The sequence below is a fragment of the Brachyhypopomus gauderio genome, chromosome 2 (genome assembly GCF_052324685.1).
Source record: "Brachyhypopomus gauderio isolate BG-103 chromosome 2, BGAUD_0.2, whole genome shotgun sequence".
NCBI lineage: Eukaryota > Metazoa > Chordata > Actinopteri > Gymnotiformes > Hypopomidae > Brachyhypopomus > Brachyhypopomus gauderio.
The window spans coordinates 30,132,680-30,150,066 of NC_135212.1; the positions used below are offsets into that span (position 1 = coordinate 30,132,680).

A 17,387-nucleotide genomic window follows, 5' to 3' on the forward strand; every position below is an offset into this window, starting at 1 on the left:
ACGAGAGAAATAATGTTACTGAAGTGATAAAAATGTCAGCTCAAAAGCAAAATTCATTATCAAAAGTGTAAATGACCACTGGTTTAAAGTATTGCAGAAATAATTGTTTTGCAAATATTATGTGCCTGTTACGTTTCTGACGGGCAGGCATGACGCAATTGCAGATATCAGGGGTTTTAATGAATAGAGTAACAGACACTACACGCAATAAAGGCAGAAGGAGCTAGGCTAGACGAAGGGGAGAGGACAACAACTACACGGGTTAGCAAACTATAGAAAACAATAATGCTGAAACCAGAACAGACCGAGAACTATATAAACATATATAATGGGAAGTGCAAAGCGAGGGGAGAGATGACGCTGGGATAACACAATAGCATAGACTACCAAGTAAACAGACAATGATATAGAAACTACAAGAGACACCCAAGACGAGGAACATACACAAAGTATACATAAGCACTGAACAGGAGGAGGGGGAACAAGATCAACATGCGAAGACTAGAACCTAACAGAGAGGGTTACAAGGCAAAGGCATAAACAGAAAAAGCACAGCCGAGGAACAACGAGGAACTCACATACAGGGAATGACCGACAACGGAGAACAACACTAGGGGGTTTTTATACACAGAGACAAGACGGTGAAACAAGACTCAGGTGTGCAAGACTAACGACGAGGGCGTGACAGACAGACGGAGGGACGAATGGGAGCGGGAGCTAGGCGGGACCAGGGAGGAGGGAGGGGCTGGACGTGACATAACCCCCCCTCAAGGCGTGCAACTCCGGGGCACGCCAACCAGGGAGGGCCGGACAGACGCTGGGGACAGGGACACCACGACACAGAGGGAGACGAGCGGGTAAGACCGGGGCTGGGACAACAGACATGGGGCAGGACGGATACAACAGCCCGGACTCAGGACGTACGGGAGGACCAGGGCAAGGAACGGGCGGTGATGTGGGAACGGGGCCAGACGGGATAGAACGGGGAGCTGGCACAGGGGGCGGAGCTAAGGGGCTGGACAAAAACTGGGTCAAGGGAACAGGACTGGACACTCGGGAAGGTTGGGACACAGAGGCAAACAGACGGAGGACGACGGAGACAGGGACGGGAACAAAATGGGTGACGATTTGGGGAACAGAGACAGGAACAGGGACATGGAGGACACCACCAAGGACGGACACAGGGACGGGCACGCGGACGTGGACAGACACGCACATAGGAACGGGGACCAACAGGAAGCCAGGGAGGGGACAGGGCAAAAAAGGGAACACAGGTGAGTGTAAAACAGGGTTAACAGGAGGGTCAGCGTCCGGACAGTTCAGCAAGTAACCAGCTCCAGGCCCACAGGCGGGCGAGGCAGTCTCTGTGGGGGCTGGCGTGGGCTGAGGAGGGTACTGGGGATCCGGCGGAGTGCCCAGGGGAGCCGAGGAAGGGTCCAGGGGTACCGGCAGGTCCGGCTGAGGAACAGCGGAGGCCGGGGAGGCCGGCGGAGGGGACGCAGGGACCGGTCGACAGGCAGCGGGAACAGGCGGGGCCCGCTGACGGGCAGCGGGAGCAGGCGGGGCCCGCTGACGGGCAGCGGGAGCAGGCGGGGTCCGCTGGCGGGGAGCGGGAACAGGCGGGGCCCGCTGGCGGGGAGCGGGAACGGGCGACCGACGTCATCGGAGGGCGGCGTCGCCGTGAAGTCGTCCTCGGAGGGCAAGGTCGCCGGACCGACGTCATCGGCGGGCGTGTCCACCGGGCCGACGTCATCGGAGGGCGTGTCCACCGGGCCGACGTCATCGGAGGGCGTGACCACCGAGCCGACGTCATCGGGGGGCGTGACCACCGAGCTGACGTCATCGGGGGGCGTGTTCCCCGGAGCAATGTCATCGGGAGGCGGGGCCGCTGCACTGATGTAGCCACTACACCCCCCCAAAAAATTCTTGGGGAGCCGGGCCGCCGTGTAGACATCATCCGAGGGCGCGATCACCGGAATGCCGTCATCGGGGGGAGTGGTTGTGGCGTGGATGTCATCGGGGGGTGTGGTCTTCTTGGGTCTGTTACCGATCCACAAGTCAGCGGTTATTCCTCGTTGAGGCTGAGGAGTAGACTCGTAAACACCCCCACCAAACCTTTCACACAGCGAACGACGAAACCCTGCCACAGTCCAGGCGTCCGTCGCCCGGTGTTTTAGAATAATGTCAGCCCACTCCCGGGCTCTTCCCCTCAACAGAGACCGCAAAAACATCACTAGTATGGTCTCAGGTGGTTTAGGAACGATGAGGTGTCGCAGGTACGCTTCACTCTGAAGAAGGAAGAGTCTGACCAATCCGTTCTCGCCGTCGTATTCCTCGGGGCAAGGACATAGAGAAGGCAGTGCCACAGGCTTACCCTCAGCGTCCTTAGCCAGTAAGGCTTGGATAGAGTCCAGTTGCTCTGTGAAGGCGTCCCTATCAAACGGTTGGATAGGAACAACCAATGTCTTAGCACTCTGCTGCGTCACATCTTTAAGGTCGGTCATTCTGTTACGTTTCTGACGGGCAGGCATGACGCAATTGCAGATATCAGGGGTTTTAATGAATAGAGTAACAGACACTACACGCAATAAAGGCAGAAGGAGCTAGGCTAGACGAAGGGGAGAGGACAACAACTACACGGGTTAGCAAACTATAGAAAACAATAATGCTGAAACCAGAACAGACCGAGAACTATATAAACATATATAATGGGAAGTGCAAAGCGAGGGGAGAGATGACGCTGGGATAACACAATAGCATAGACTACCAAGTAAACAGACAATGATATAGAAACTACAAGAGACACCCAAGACGAGGAACATACACAAAGTATACATAAGCACTGAACAGGAGGAGGGGGAACAAGATCAACATGCGAAGACTAGAACCTAACAGAGAGGGTTACAAGGCAAAGGCATAAACAGAAAAAGCACAGCCGAGGAACAACGAGGAACTCACATACAGGGAATGACCGACAACGGAGAACAACACTAGGGGGTTTTTATACACAGAGACAAGACGGTGAAACAAGACTCAGGTGTGCAAGACTAACGACGAGGGCGTGACAGACAGACGGAGGGACGAATGGGAGCGGGAGCTAGGCGGGACCAGGGAGGAGGGAGGGGCTGGACGTGACAGTGCCCTTGCTTGCGATTCTCTTTGCTTGTTTCTCACTGACCAGATGTTTGCTCTCGTTGTCACGTTTGCGCTGCTAGCTGTCTCCTTTGCGCTGCCTGACTTTTTGTTTGCGATTCTGACACAAAGATCTCGCGTGGGCAGGGTTTTCTAGGGGTGCGTTCTCATTGGCTAATGGGAAACTCGGTGACCCAGAAGAAGTTGTTTAGCACAGCAGGCCTGAAAACTCCTGTACGGACATATGAGGACAACTCACAAAATATTTATTAGTGTGTAAGTATTGATCTGTGTTCGTTGTATCTGCTGTACCAGACATATTGTTTTGTTAAGTTTGAATTATATGTAAGATATGCTCTGTGTTCGCTTTAAAATAATGACCTAACTAGACATCTATCATGATTGCTAGCTAGCTAATTATCATGATTGCTATCTATCTATCTATCTATCTATCTATCTATCTATCTATCTATCTATCTATCTATCTATCGTGATTGCTAGTCTATCTATAACGATTCCTTGCTTGCTTACAAGTTAGCTATTTATCATGATTGCTTGCTAGCTGGCGCACTGTTATTGACCAAGTGAACGAGTGAATAGACACGCTTGCACACAGACGTGTCATCTCTGGGTAGATATGCAAATGCATGCAACAACAGTTTTTGTTGTTCTCTCTGTAGAGCAGTTGTGACATCTGAGGAGGGCCTGAGCCAAGATGCAGTCCCAGGTAGGTCAATTATGGTCTGTTTTAAAGGATTAGGATAAATCCATTACATCTGTTTTGGCATACAATGAGAAACTTGGCTTATCTTTGGCTTATGTATTTCTACATACTACTTATACACGTACTTTTAGATCCCAGTGCCATTCTTAATTATGTCAGTTTACCTTAACTATGACTATGTTGTTATAAAAAACAGAGAAGAGTATATATGAGAGAATGCCAGTCCTTTTTGTATTATTCATTTTATTGGATTTTAACAGGAGTATTCTACATTAAATTGGAACAGGCATAGTAAATGTATTAAATACTGCACAATAAAATTATCAACAGTGCAGTATGTTGTAGGAAAATATTTTATAACTATGAAACCAACATTTAGTAATAACCATTTAATAACCATTTAGAGAGGTTAACAGTCTTTTTAGATTCTATAAAAGCCTCCACCACATTTGATTGCTGTTGCTATGTTTTCTTTAAATTCACAGTATTGCACAAAGTGTGCAGTAGGAAATGTGATTGTGTGTGTAAATGCACTAACAAGTGGATAACAAATTGTGTGGCTTGGCATGCGTTCTATGCAAGTGTGATCAAAGTGCACTACAATCTTAAAGTTCTCTCTTTCTGAAAGTAGTAGGTGCCTGTGTCACTGCCCAGTTAGCCACTGCAGCACTTGTGGTACAGAAAGTGGATCTTCATCTTCAATGGTTCCATCTAGACAAATAAAAAACGAGAATGTCATAATAGCTGAGCAGAAATACGAAATTAATTTAAGACCTGGTTTTGGGCCTGCCAAATTCCAAGATACTGTGCACTCATTTAAAATGATTAAATTGGCATAAATAAAAAAATCACTTGACACCAGGTACTAGCAGAAGCTGGTCCTAAACTAGATTTTTTAAAGCAGGATAGTAATGTAAGTTCTCTCATCTAATACTGAAATAAGATTGATGCCTTCTACCCATCATTGGGCAGAAGGCAAAATACACCCTGGAATGGCCGCCAATCCATTACAGGGCGGACAGTCACACAGACATATTCACACACTCACAACTAGGGGCAATTTCATTCTCCAATTCACCTGAACATACCATGTTTGGACTGTGGGAGGAAACCCACACAGAGAGCACATACACGCTCCACACAGAAAGACCTGGATCACCCCAGCCAGGAATGCAATACGAGTATAATCATTCTTTAAAGACATTGTAATTAAATGGATCAAATGATGTACAGTGGAATATCATACATACAACAGATTGTATATGGTTTTGAACATGTTTAATTACCTCAAAACATGATGAATGTATTTTAACTATAACAGTGGATAGATAGATAGATAGATTTTTTTGTGACTTACTGCTGCCGTAAGTATTGTGGCCAATACTGCTGCCGCTTTATCTGCATAAAAATTATGTGTCTCACGCTACACCTCATTTAGGGGGGACCTCAAGGGTGGGCCAAAGATGTGACATGGACACTGCCCCCCCCTGCTCCCCCGTAGAACTGCCACTGATGATGCTACGATCAGATGTTAGCTTTACAGATACTGTACTCACACTCACAACTCTTAATTCAGAAAACGCCATTGTATGCTTTACTGTGTCGGAATCCTTGGGTAAGTCTTAACAAAACTGTACGAGTTCGCTTCATCTGTGTTCTTTCTTAGATACTCTAGAACAATGCAGGCAGGAATCTCTATAATAGACTAAAACTCAGCAATCTCTAGAACAGACTTTCTAAACCCTGACTAATATGTGTATATGCTTCTTAGCAACCTTTTCTAAAAGGTTAAACACTGAGGATTTAAATTAGTCAATAATTCTATGGGCTACTTGTGTTCACTTTATTATGTAAAGGAGATTATTGAATATGTCAACAAAGTGCACTTTTGGCCATACTGTGTCTTTCCTAGTATGTAGCATGTAGAGTGTAGTATTCAGAGGTGTCTAGCAGTATGCAGTATGTTTGTGAACTCACTCTAATTATCCAAAAAGAAAGAACTGGCCCTTTGACTGGAGCCATGATAGCCAGCAAGGAGAGGAGCTTTGGCCTAGGATAGTGTTAGAGGACTGGCAAACTGGTGACATGGTCAAAGAAGAGGAAGGACGACAAGCACACTGCTGGCTTGGTAGAGACACACACACATACACACACACACACACACAAACATACACACACACACAAGTGCGCTCACACACACAAACACACGCACACCCACACATACTGTTAGGTTAGTGGAAAGACACACACATGCATGCACTCCCATGGTTTGTTAGAAATACAAGAGGTTTTCCTCTCCCTGTGTTTTCATAAGCATGAGGAACTCTGAGCCAGAAAGGGAGCCAGAAAGAGAGAGAGAGAGAGAGAGAGAGAGAGAAGAAAGAGCAGGAGGGGGGATAGGGAGGGGAATAGAGAGGCAGAGAGAGGGAATGAAAAGAGAGAGAGAGAGTCAGCAAAGACGACAAGAGACCGGCAGCCTGACTGAGAAGAGAAGAAAGAGAGAGAGTGTGTGAGAGCAAGAGAGAGAGAGAGGGAGAGAGCGACTTAGCAAATAGCTAACGCTCTCGATGTCAGCTTCATTCTACCCACGGACAACTGCTGTGCTCCAGCCAGAGAGGAGAGTTTTCACACGAGAAAGACAAGAAGAGCCACGACTCTGTTGAGAAGAGAAGAGAAGAGAAGAGAAGAGAAGAGAAGAGAAGAGAAGAGAGGTTCGTGAGCAATGGATTCGGATTCTGGGGAGCTAAGTGAAGGAGAGCTTTCACCAGGTAAGAGAAGGAATTTTGTTTCTTTCCTTCTTTCCTTTCTCAATTATTTTCTTCTCCATATATCCAAATCCTGCTTATACAGTGTTTTGTGTGGACTCTCTACCCTCGTTATCACATTCTGCTCGCCATCCACCCGCTCCCTCTATACATGTAATGTAACCCTGCGTTGGTTTGGGGTGTAGGAAAGGGGGCTTTGGAGGGGTTGGGGGGAATAACACTTCAGCCTCTGCCTGCACTTGGTCACTTTAAAAAAACAAACACACTCATACACACGCATACATGGCACTGGCTTCTCTGCAGGATAGAATGCCTGTATACTTTCCACATCTAAACCCCTCTGTGAGAGAGAGAAAAAGAAGAGAGAGAGGGAGAGAAGAAGGAAGCAGGCTGAGAGAGAGAGAGGAAGAGAGAGACTGAAAGAGAGAGGGACAGAGACAGTGACAGAGAAGAAGAGAGAGTATGATAGAAGCACATGCACTTTTAATCATCCCTCCTATCTACTCCTAACCAGTTGCATATTTGAAATATTACTACTTAAATAGAACAACTTAAATAGAAAAGAGCCCCAAGGAATTTACTCTAAAATATATATTTGATATATAAAATAATTTGCATTTTCCACATTTTTCTGGTTATGCTTTTCTAGTATACAAGTTCTTTCATTTTGCTCATGCAGAAAATCTGTAAATCTGTGTTCATATATGTGTAAGTGGATTGTGACAAGAGACAAAGGGACTGCATCTGAAATAGTGGTAGTGACAGAAGGAGAAACACCTTCACTCTGGTACAAGTACACAAGTATAGCGGCCATATAGAAGTGTTAATACACACACACATTTGGAGGCACAGGGAGGATACGTGAAGTCCACACAGGCAGCAGAGCCATGTCACAGCAGCTGGGAGGCGGAGCCACTAACCCTGCACTAACCCCTCCCCCTTCCTGAGCCACATGGACCAGTGACTGTAAGAAGAAATTTAGCCTCCTTCATGTGGAGACATTAACATTGACAAAAATAGCTTTTAAAAACACATGCACATACACAAGACTGTTTTACTGCCAATATTTAAATACTTTAAAACGGTTTTAGAATAAGCGACTTCAGCTTGTTTGTTTGCACTCCCAGTCACTGAACGGAAACGACACCTGAAAGAACATGATCAATTATGTCTAAACAATTTTCAACCAGTTTAAAAGTGGTCAGAGTGGAAGCCAGATGCTACTGCATCTGTACTACACTCTAAACCAATACACACACACACACCAGTACACACAACATACATTACAGACACACCCTAACACACTCTCTTTTGCCCCCCCCCCCCCCCCCCCCCACACACACACACACACACACACACACATGTCATGATAAGTTACCATAAGTCGGCCCAAAGTGGCAGCAGGGAGGGCTGAAGGCGAAGCATGTGTGTGTAGTTGTGGTGTGTGTGTAGTTCCATCAGATCAAGAGAACATTCCAGTTAAACGCCTTTGAAGTGAGTGGTTCTGCCCTCTGGTGAAGAATGATAAATATCACTCAAACACATCACTCACTGACACACACACACACACAAAAAAAAACATGAATCTTCTTCCTCCTTTATATGTCTCCAAGGTCCTCAGTTGTGTTGTTTCCCTTTAAAGAAATCATGTGGACTCACGCCACCTTGACCCTTTAAAGAGTCATAACTGTGTAGCCTGTGGTTTTAAACAGAGATTGTGTTTCTACAAGCTCAGAGCTGGCAAGAGAGCTCACCAGTATCTCTCTGGCTGTCTGACACACCTGGGACACACTGTATCAAATTTTGTACTTCATAGAACTGCCCTCTGAGACACACACGCACATGCGAGGACATACACACACCCACACATGCTCTTCCCTCCAGGGGCGCGAGTGGCGTGCTGAAGGTGAGCGACCATGGCAGATCTCACGCTGCTCTCATTAGCTCCACTGCTCTGCATTTGGCTTCCAGAGAGAGAGAGGGGGGGGGGGGGATGGAGACAGAGAGGAAGGGAGATAGAGGGAGGGAGAGAGAGAGGGAGAGAGGGAGGGAGTGTGAGGGAGAGAGAGAGTCTTACTCTTTGCCAGGACTCTTGACTGGAAACGACAAGTCAGGAGTAATGGAGTGAGGTACTTTTCTCCCTCTTACAGTCTTGGGAGTGTATGTGTGTGTGTGGGGGGGGGGGGGGGGGGGGGTGCAATAATGTTTAGGTGAGACTGTTCATTTCCTAAACATCAAGAACAAACTAAATGATGGGATTGTTTTTGCTGAGTGATGGAAAGATTTTTGAGCCACGCTTTAGAAAGTGGCAGAAAACAGCAGTCATAGAAACTTATTTTTCCTGGACTGCTCTCTCAATCTGTCTCTCTAAGTTTTGAGGTGTAACCACAGTCATTTCCCTCTCTCCTTAGGGCAGTGGGAGTTAATATAAGTTATACTATGCTACATCTCCAGACTGCCATGTCTGCAGTATTTGAAATACAGTTTGATTGTGTCACTGGTGTAAATGTGGCATTCACAATATCATAGTAATAAATAGGACATGATTAAGTTTATCCTGAGAGAATGCTATTTACAGTTCTGTTTGTTATTTGAAATAATTTACCATCTAACGTACAGGGAGAATTATGATTACCTCTAGTTTCTTATGTACACTAACCCAAACATGCATATTGTCAGCTGAGCTTACTTATGGGACACACAAAGCAGGTGGCCAATGAATATGTTATTATTAGAGATCCAGACCAGCTGAGCTTCAGCAGACACACACACCCACAATTTTCTCAATTATACGTTTCCACTTTGAATCCAGAATTGATATGCTGTCAGTTCGTCGAGTTCTGTATATGGGATTTTTAACTATGAAAGTATCCATTTAGTGCTGTGTTTGAATCACTGAGTCACTACTGAGACAGAAGGCAGCCAGTAACATATACAAACACATAGAGAGAGAGAGAGAGAGAGAGAGAGAGTAGTTATGGAAGAGTTGGCAGATATCTCAGAACTAAAGCCTGGAGAGGAAGACTCAGGCACCCACACTGAGATGCTGGATATGTTCTCTTCCTCCTTCTTTGTGTGTGAGGGCCTGGGGGGTGTGCTTGTGAAGTGTAATGGTACGAGCAGTCATATAATGTGTGTGTTTAGGTGTGTGTTGGTTTGTGTTGATGTACAACATGCAGATAACACCTCGATTTGCAGTGGGGTTATAGGTACACAGGAGAGAGACACAGGAGCGAGACAAAGGAGCAAGACACAGGAGCAAGACATAGGAGCAAGACACAAGAGGGAGACGCAAGAACAAGGAGTGAGAAGCAGGAGTGAGACACAGGAGTGAGATGCAGGAGTGTGACGCAGGAGCGAGACACCATTCACACTATCTAAGCCAAATGCAGAATCAGACAGCAAAATGCATAACAATAATCACAGTCAGATCACTGTTCACTACACCAGCAAATCCAAGCACTTTGGCTGCCTTTGGCAGGGACCAAAGCACACTCTTTGCTCAGTACAACACACTATGTGCTCAGAGTACAGCACACTACATGCTCAGAGTACAGCACACTAATCACCAGCAAAATGTAAAAATCGCACATGTAAACCCCCAGGGACCATAAACCCCCAGGAATCTTGGACTAAACCCCATTTTTGTGTTTCCCCTAGTTTAACACAATCAATTAATCTCAGCAGCTCACTATCAAGTCCTTCATGTGCTGGTGTGTGGAGCAATGGGGGGAAAACAGAGTCAGGCACAGAGCCCCGGGACTGACCATCAGATCTTGCAGTCAGGGATCAGACATCTTACATGAGGCTCATACAGTGCAGAACAGCATCCAGGACCAAAAGGTTTGATCCAGTGATGATATGCCATGCTGGAACAACTGCTTTAAATAATATAATTTCCTTTATAAATATCAAAATGGCTTTAAAGAAACACAGATACAAAGAGCATGCTCCCCAGTGGTGTATGATCTGCTTGCTCAACACATGTAGGACCCGTGAGTGGTTTCCATCCTTGAGACCCACAATATTGCTCCTCAGAGGACCCAACATAATCCTACAGCCATTCTTCTCTCTGAGAAGAAAAACTTGAGTAATCACACCTGTATTCTTTGCCTTCGACTTTGAATTCCTTTTATTTCCAAACTGTAAAGGCAAAGTTGACACAGGTAATAATAAAAGTCAGTCACAGTCCCTCTTTTACAGAAGATGGACTCTGACCTTACACTAGATCACTATATCACACCAATGCCACCCTCTCTCTCTCCTTCTGTCTATGTCTGTCTCTCTTTCTTTCCGTCTGTCTGTCTGTCTGTCTCTCTCTCTCTCTCTCTCTCTCTCTATCTGTGTCCTATAGATTCAGTTGGAAAAAGTGAGATGTGCAGTGGTGTTATGCCAGACTGGAGTAAGGGGTCTTTCTCAGCTCACCGCGGATGACTGAAACTGAATCCCTATTATTAGGTATTATTAGTTTCGCTCAGAAATAAAGTATGTTTGATGCAGCACTAGAGACCTGGATCCAAACACATATAGTGGAACTTCATAAAGTAACTATCCTAATTCACATCTATATTCTCACTGGAACAGAAGTGGCCATTAGCGCAACACAAGGCTCAATTGTTTGGGTTCAAAGTCATATTTTTTTAATGTGTTTAGTATATGGGCTGTGATTACAGACAGAGGGGGGGGGGGGGGGGGGGGGGGGTGGAGGCCAAGGCATGAACAGCTAGAGACCAGGAAACTATGTGCCACCCATTCTGTCCATGTATGTGTATGTGTTACAATGGCTTTATGACTAACAGCGGCTAGTGCCCCTGCTATGTGTCTGTCTCTCTCTTTCTTTCTCTATCTGTCTCTCTTTCTTCCTCTCTTTTATGCCTCCCTCCATCTATTTACCAGTAGAAATAAAGCAGAGTTTTTCCCCATCTCTCCCTGGCCTGTCAGAGGTCAGATTGAGCAATGTTGTTTAGCATGTTGTTTGATCTGCGCCATCAGCGTAGACATGTGGGCACCTGCAGTGAGTTGTAAGATGAGTGAGATGGTGAGATGTGCACAATGGTTGTTACAGTAGGAGTGCTCAAACCGTGTGAAGGTGGGGTCCTGTGGACGGTCCCATGCCGCCCAGAACCCCTGCTCTCCATCCCCCTGCACCCGCTCTCCCTGCTCCCACTCCCCCTACTTCTACTCCCACTCCCTCTGCTCCTCGTCCCCCTAATCCCACTCCCCCTGCTCCCACTCCCTCTGCTCCTACTTCCCCTGCTCCTACTCCCACTCCCCCTGCTCCCACTCCCCCTGCTCCCACTCCCTCTGCTCCTCATCCCCCTAATCCCACTCCCCCTGCTCCCACTCTTCCTCCTCATCCTCCTCCTCCTTCTCCCACGTCTCTCTTCAGGGGCTAAAGAAGAATCTCTACTTTAATTTATGGGCCATAAATAATGTTTTGGAGACTGGTATGGAGAACACAAGCACTTTATGATGCCAAAATATGCATCATATTTCAATAAATATTTCAATATTTTGAAATTTATATATATATATATATATATATATATATATATATATATATATATATATATAATATATATATACATATATATATATATATATATATATATATATAATTATTTATTAAATAATTATAAATTATTATATATTAAATAATTATATTATTTAATTATTATTATATTGTATTGTCATGCCATTTGTAAAAATACACTAAGTAAATTGATTCAATATTTGATTCATTACTGTAACGCTTGGGTGTGGGAAGCAGACACCAAGACGATTACGGTGAACGATGAACATTTATTAACAAAGACACGAGTAAGCTCGGTGCGGAGCGCAAGCAGCACAGTCACACTCACACTGACACCTGGCTTTAGACAAAGACGAGCACTAGACACCGCGCGAACGCACAATAAATAGGTGAGTTACACAGACCCACGTGACCTCGAGACAAGGCACAGGTGTAACAAACGAACACGCTCACAAACAACCCACACCCACGGAAGTACATACATGGACATAACGACACGCAGACGACGTAACGGCACGCCCACAGGGAAGGGTCCGGAGCTGTCACCGTGACAGAACCCTCCGCCAGGGGCTCGCTACTCCCGGAGCGTCCCGCGCAGCTGGAATGCCCCGAACCAACACAAACGGGCAGGTCCGGAACCGCCGGGATCACGAGCCTCCGAGAGCAGTCGCCCCCGACGGCGGGAACCGCCGCGACCAGCTCTAGTACACCCTCCCTGGGAAGACAGGGGAGAAAACATTAAACAATGGCACGTTCACAAACACGCACACTGGAACATGAAACACAAGAGGCACAAATGGGAAAAGGAAATTAGGGAGATACAAGGGGATAGACAAAAACATAGGAACACAGACACTCATTCCCGGAGCCAGGCTTCCCGCCTGAGGCAACGCCGGTAGCGGCGCGAAGGCTCCGGGGGCTGGAGACGCTGCAGGTGGCGGTACTCCTCCCGCCTGTTCCGCCCGCTCACCGCCAGGTGCCGCACGGCTGTCAGACGCGCTGGGTGAAGCGCGACTGGTCGACTGCTTGGAGGCAGTCCCTCTGGCGGACGCGCGAGGCGTAGTGCGACTGTCCGACCGCTTGGGGACCCTCCTTTGGTCGGACGCGCGGGGTGCAGCGCAACTGGTCGACCGCCTGGGGGCAGCACACCTGGTGGACGCGCGAGGTGCAGCGCGATTTGTAGCCCGCTTGGAGGCAGCGCGACCGGCGGGTCTCACGGCGACCTTCCTCCCGGGTCCGTGACTCCCTCCTCCGGGAGAGCCGGAGGGGCTTGCTGCCCGATAGGCCTGCCGGCGCTCCCTCTCCGGGAACCCCCCGTAGGAAGCCCCTCCGTTGCCAGGCCAGCCCCCTCTGGCACCGGTATCGGGGGTGGTGTCCATTTCCGGCTCCTCCTCCTCGGCCACGCTCCAGTCCATGGACCGAGCGGGGGTCTCGCATCTGGAGTGGTCCATGGGCTCCTCCCCGCAGGAATCCCCACTCACGGACGTGAGCGAACTGGCAGATCCGCTCCCTCCTCCTTTGTATACCGTCAGGAGCGAACTCACCGACCGAAGACTCTCCCCCTCACTCTCCTCGCTCTGCTCGTCGGTTCCCAACGGGGCTGGGTGCAGCGCCGAAGGGGGACTGACGTCCTCCCTCTCCTCGCCGTAGTCTGACGGTGGAGGACTGACGTCTTCCTCCCCGTAGTAGACCGTGCTTTTTGAGCACACTGACGGGGAATACTCCTCCTCCTCGTAGTCTGTCCCCTCCGCCTCGCCTTCAGACGGTGGGAGACTGCCCCCCTCCTCCCCGTAATACACAGTGCTCCTAGAGCAAACTGAGGGGGGATACTCTTCCTCCTCCGAGCCGTCTTCCTCGGACTCGTCCTCGGGAGGATTGGCACGTACCATCCCCGCCTGGACGACCAGCGGGTCCTCCATGCCCTCTCTGGTTTTTGCCCTGGGTGGCGGCTCTAGGGACGCGGTCGGGTGCTGGTCCTCCCATATACGCACCGCGGACTGATGGAGCTGTTCGGCCATCTCTGCGTCTTCCGTACTCCGAGCGGCGCAGAGTATGTAAGCGCAGATGGGGCTCTGCATCATCTCCTGCTCGGAGACAGGGGCTTCGGGATGTCGGACTGTAGAAGAGCCGTGGTGACGTCGGCTCCTTCTCCTACCTTTAGGCGCCCTGGTGGCGTATCCAGGCATTCCTTCTTTTATAAGGCTCGTCTTTCTGTAACGCTTGGGTGTGGGAAGCAGACACCAAGACGATTACGGTGAACGATGAACATTTATTAACAAAGACACGAGTAAGCTCGGTGCGGAGCGCAAGCAGCACAGTCACACTCACACTGACACCTGGCTTTAGACAAAGACGAGCACTAGACACCGCGCGAACGCACAATAAATAGGTGAGTTACACAGACCCACGTGACCTCGAGACAAGGCACAGGTGTAACAAACGAACACGCTCACAAACAACCCACACCCACGGAAGTACATACATGGACATAACGACACGCAGACGACGTAACGGCACGCCCACAGGGAAGGGTCCGGAGCTGTCACCGTGACAATTACCTTCTTTTAAGCATTTTACAGATTTTTGTTGTCTCCAAGTCACCATTGTCTTATTAAGGAATAATTAGTGCTCTGGATATTAATACAGTTCATCACCCATCCACCCAGACTGGCAGTCCAGCTGTGAGGGTGAAAGCCGGTCAGGGCTTGACCCCGGCTCTTTGACCAACAGTCCTTACTGTGAGTGAGGTTCTTGACTCTGTGCCCCAATTCAGAGTCAAGTGCTTATCATCAAAATCTTTTAGAACTCATATAGTGACATCCATCTCTCCATACACAAACATACACAGAGCAGACATGTCCTTGGTTAGATATGAGCCACTATCAGAATATAAAGGAGAAGGGAATCACAGATCTCCTGTCACAGGTCTCTAGACCTGTTCCTCTGAGAGAGGGGGCAATGCTGTCTATGTGCACCTGTTCATCCCTATCTTACTGAACACACCATTTTGAAGGCAGTTGGGTTTCCTGTCCTGCTTCTTTGATCCACAAAGACCCCAAAGAATCATGAGTGCCCTCAGAACCCCAGACAATCTTAAGCACTCCCAGAAAGCCTGTAGTTTAGCCAGAGAGACACATTAAACTAATGCTACAGCAAGTTCTGACACTGCATCAGGGACATCTAGAAAACACTCTCACAGTTCACCAGAGCTGAGTGTGACAGGAAAAACAAAAGGAGACATTTGAACCGATAGACACACAGCCAATGAACTAAGTTGATATAACAGCACATGACACTCAGGAGTCTCATGAGCTGTTACGTTGGTAATGGCCAGGGGCAGACATGTTGAAGTGTTAGAGCATTATTCATGCTTTATGTCATCTCCACAGGCTGGAGTACATGTATTCATTGTCCTTGTTTTACTGCAGTCTTTAAAAACAGACCAAAAGCCAACAAAACAGAATGGCAACGTCTTATATGACCTGTAGAGGGGAGGACAGTTGCCATGATTACAAGCTCAGCAAAGGATTTATTGATGAAGACCTCATAATGTTCTCTCTACTTTCATGTGAAGCATAAAGGTCTTCTCAGTGAATCTGATGGACCAGGGGAGAAAACACAGAAAATGCCTTTCATTTTGCACTCATCACGCACACGCTCACACACACACAAAGCACGACAGGATATGATTTCCCTTGACGTGTTAACAGATCAGTGCCAAGCCCCCACAAACAGTGACTGTGTACGTGTGTGGGCGATAGATTTAGGCCACTTGTTGATGGAGAAACAATCTGACAGTGAATCCATCCAACGTCTAGAAAAACAGCAAGTCACCCACCCCCAGGAGGGTGTTTCTGGAGTGGTGTGCTGGTGTTTGAAGTTCTGTACTCCATCTTTATTCTCTGTGATGTGCCCTTGTCTCTGACCAAGAGATGCGCGAAATCCTAAAACAACACAAAAGTTTTTTTTTTTCCCACACAGCTTAGCATGACCTAAAGATTTCTTCAAGTCTTGCTCAATCTCTTTCCCTCATTTTGTACCAAAGAAAAAGGCAAGACAACATGTAACATTTAATAATTTAGTCCCTGATTGGAGCTTTCAAAGTCTGAGGAAATCATTCACCCACATACAAACTGGTTAATGCATAAATGTGTAACTGTAAATAAGTAATCAAGGTTTTAGCCTGACTCTAACGTCTGTATTCTGGTAAGCTATTTATGCCCACATTATCTAGAGTAATAAGTCTGATTAATCTTTAGCACCTGAGCTCCTCGGAACTGTAGGCACTTGGACAGAGAGAATGAAATAGAGAGAAAAAATATTTCAACAACAGTGTAGAATATGTAGCTTCATTGAAGCTTACCATCATTATGATTCTGCTGAGCATAAAATGAATCATGGACTTAAAATTCCATATCCAGCACTGCATAAAACAAAATCAAAGAAACACTTTTTTTCCCCTGCGAGTTGTTAGCTTTTGGACTACAGCATAAAAAACTGAAACAGTTAAAGTCTGCAGTAGAATTACAGCAGAGGAGTTTAGAATAAACTCTCCACAAAGGAACTTCAAAGGACCAGTGACAAGCAGTGAGCTGATCTGAATCAAAAGCTGCACTTCAAACCAATCTGACACTGAACCTCTCAGCAGAGCTTTGAACCTAGAGAACATGGACACATGACAGCAGGTTTTTATGAACAGTGTTGAAGATGAACTCTGTAGGACAATAGAGCTGCAAGATCTGAGCTGGAACTGAACTCTGCACTGCCTGGTCAACCCTAGATTTGTCTGGAATTACTCTCCAATAATAAACACAGAGGTCATGACTCAGACCAACCTTTGCCCTCTGAATGAGCAACACTCTTTGCTTTAACACAGGAATGGCCTGCTCAGGCTACACCAATGACTGTTGATTAGTGAATATATTTGTTGTTTTCTGATTTAAAGTCCTAATAAGAGGGTTTGTGGAGTAAAAGTATATGTAAATATACATCCATTAAATAGATCTACCATGAGAATATTATAGATCAAAGTCAGGACCTGAATGCTAATGACCTAAGTTTTAATCGTATACAGTTCAGAGTCATTTGGCTGCATTACGACTTTTACAGTAGGAGTTAAAACTTGGATTCCAGCTATGGGTGCCAGGGGCGGACTGGGGAGAAAAAGTGGCCCGGGAGTTCCTGACAGACTGGCCCACTATATTATATAGAATAATCTGTGTGTGTGTGTGTG

At 47.0% G+C, this 17,387-nt stretch overlaps 1 protein-coding gene across 2 annotated transcripts in view; it reads left to right on the plus strand.

Annotated features, from left to right (window-relative positions):
- Positions 1-3,669: 3,669 nt before the first annotated feature.
- tnfaip8l3 (tumor necrosis factor, alpha-induced protein 8-like 3) overlaps positions 3,670-17,387 on the plus strand; it is a 40,115-nt gene continuing 26,397 nt past the window's right edge. Inside the window, exons 1-2 of one of the 2 annotated variants that reach the window (XM_076993707.1) lie at positions 3,817-6,624; positions 10,976-11,079. In XM_076993707.1, coding sequence (XP_076849822.1) covers positions 11,052-11,079 — 28 coding nt within the window. In that variant the 5' untranslated portion in view covers positions 3,817-6,624; positions 10,976-11,051. Of the gene's footprint in view, positions 6,625-10,975; positions 11,080-17,387 lie in introns of both variants that reach the window. The other variant, XM_076993706.1, reaches the window with a different exon arrangement.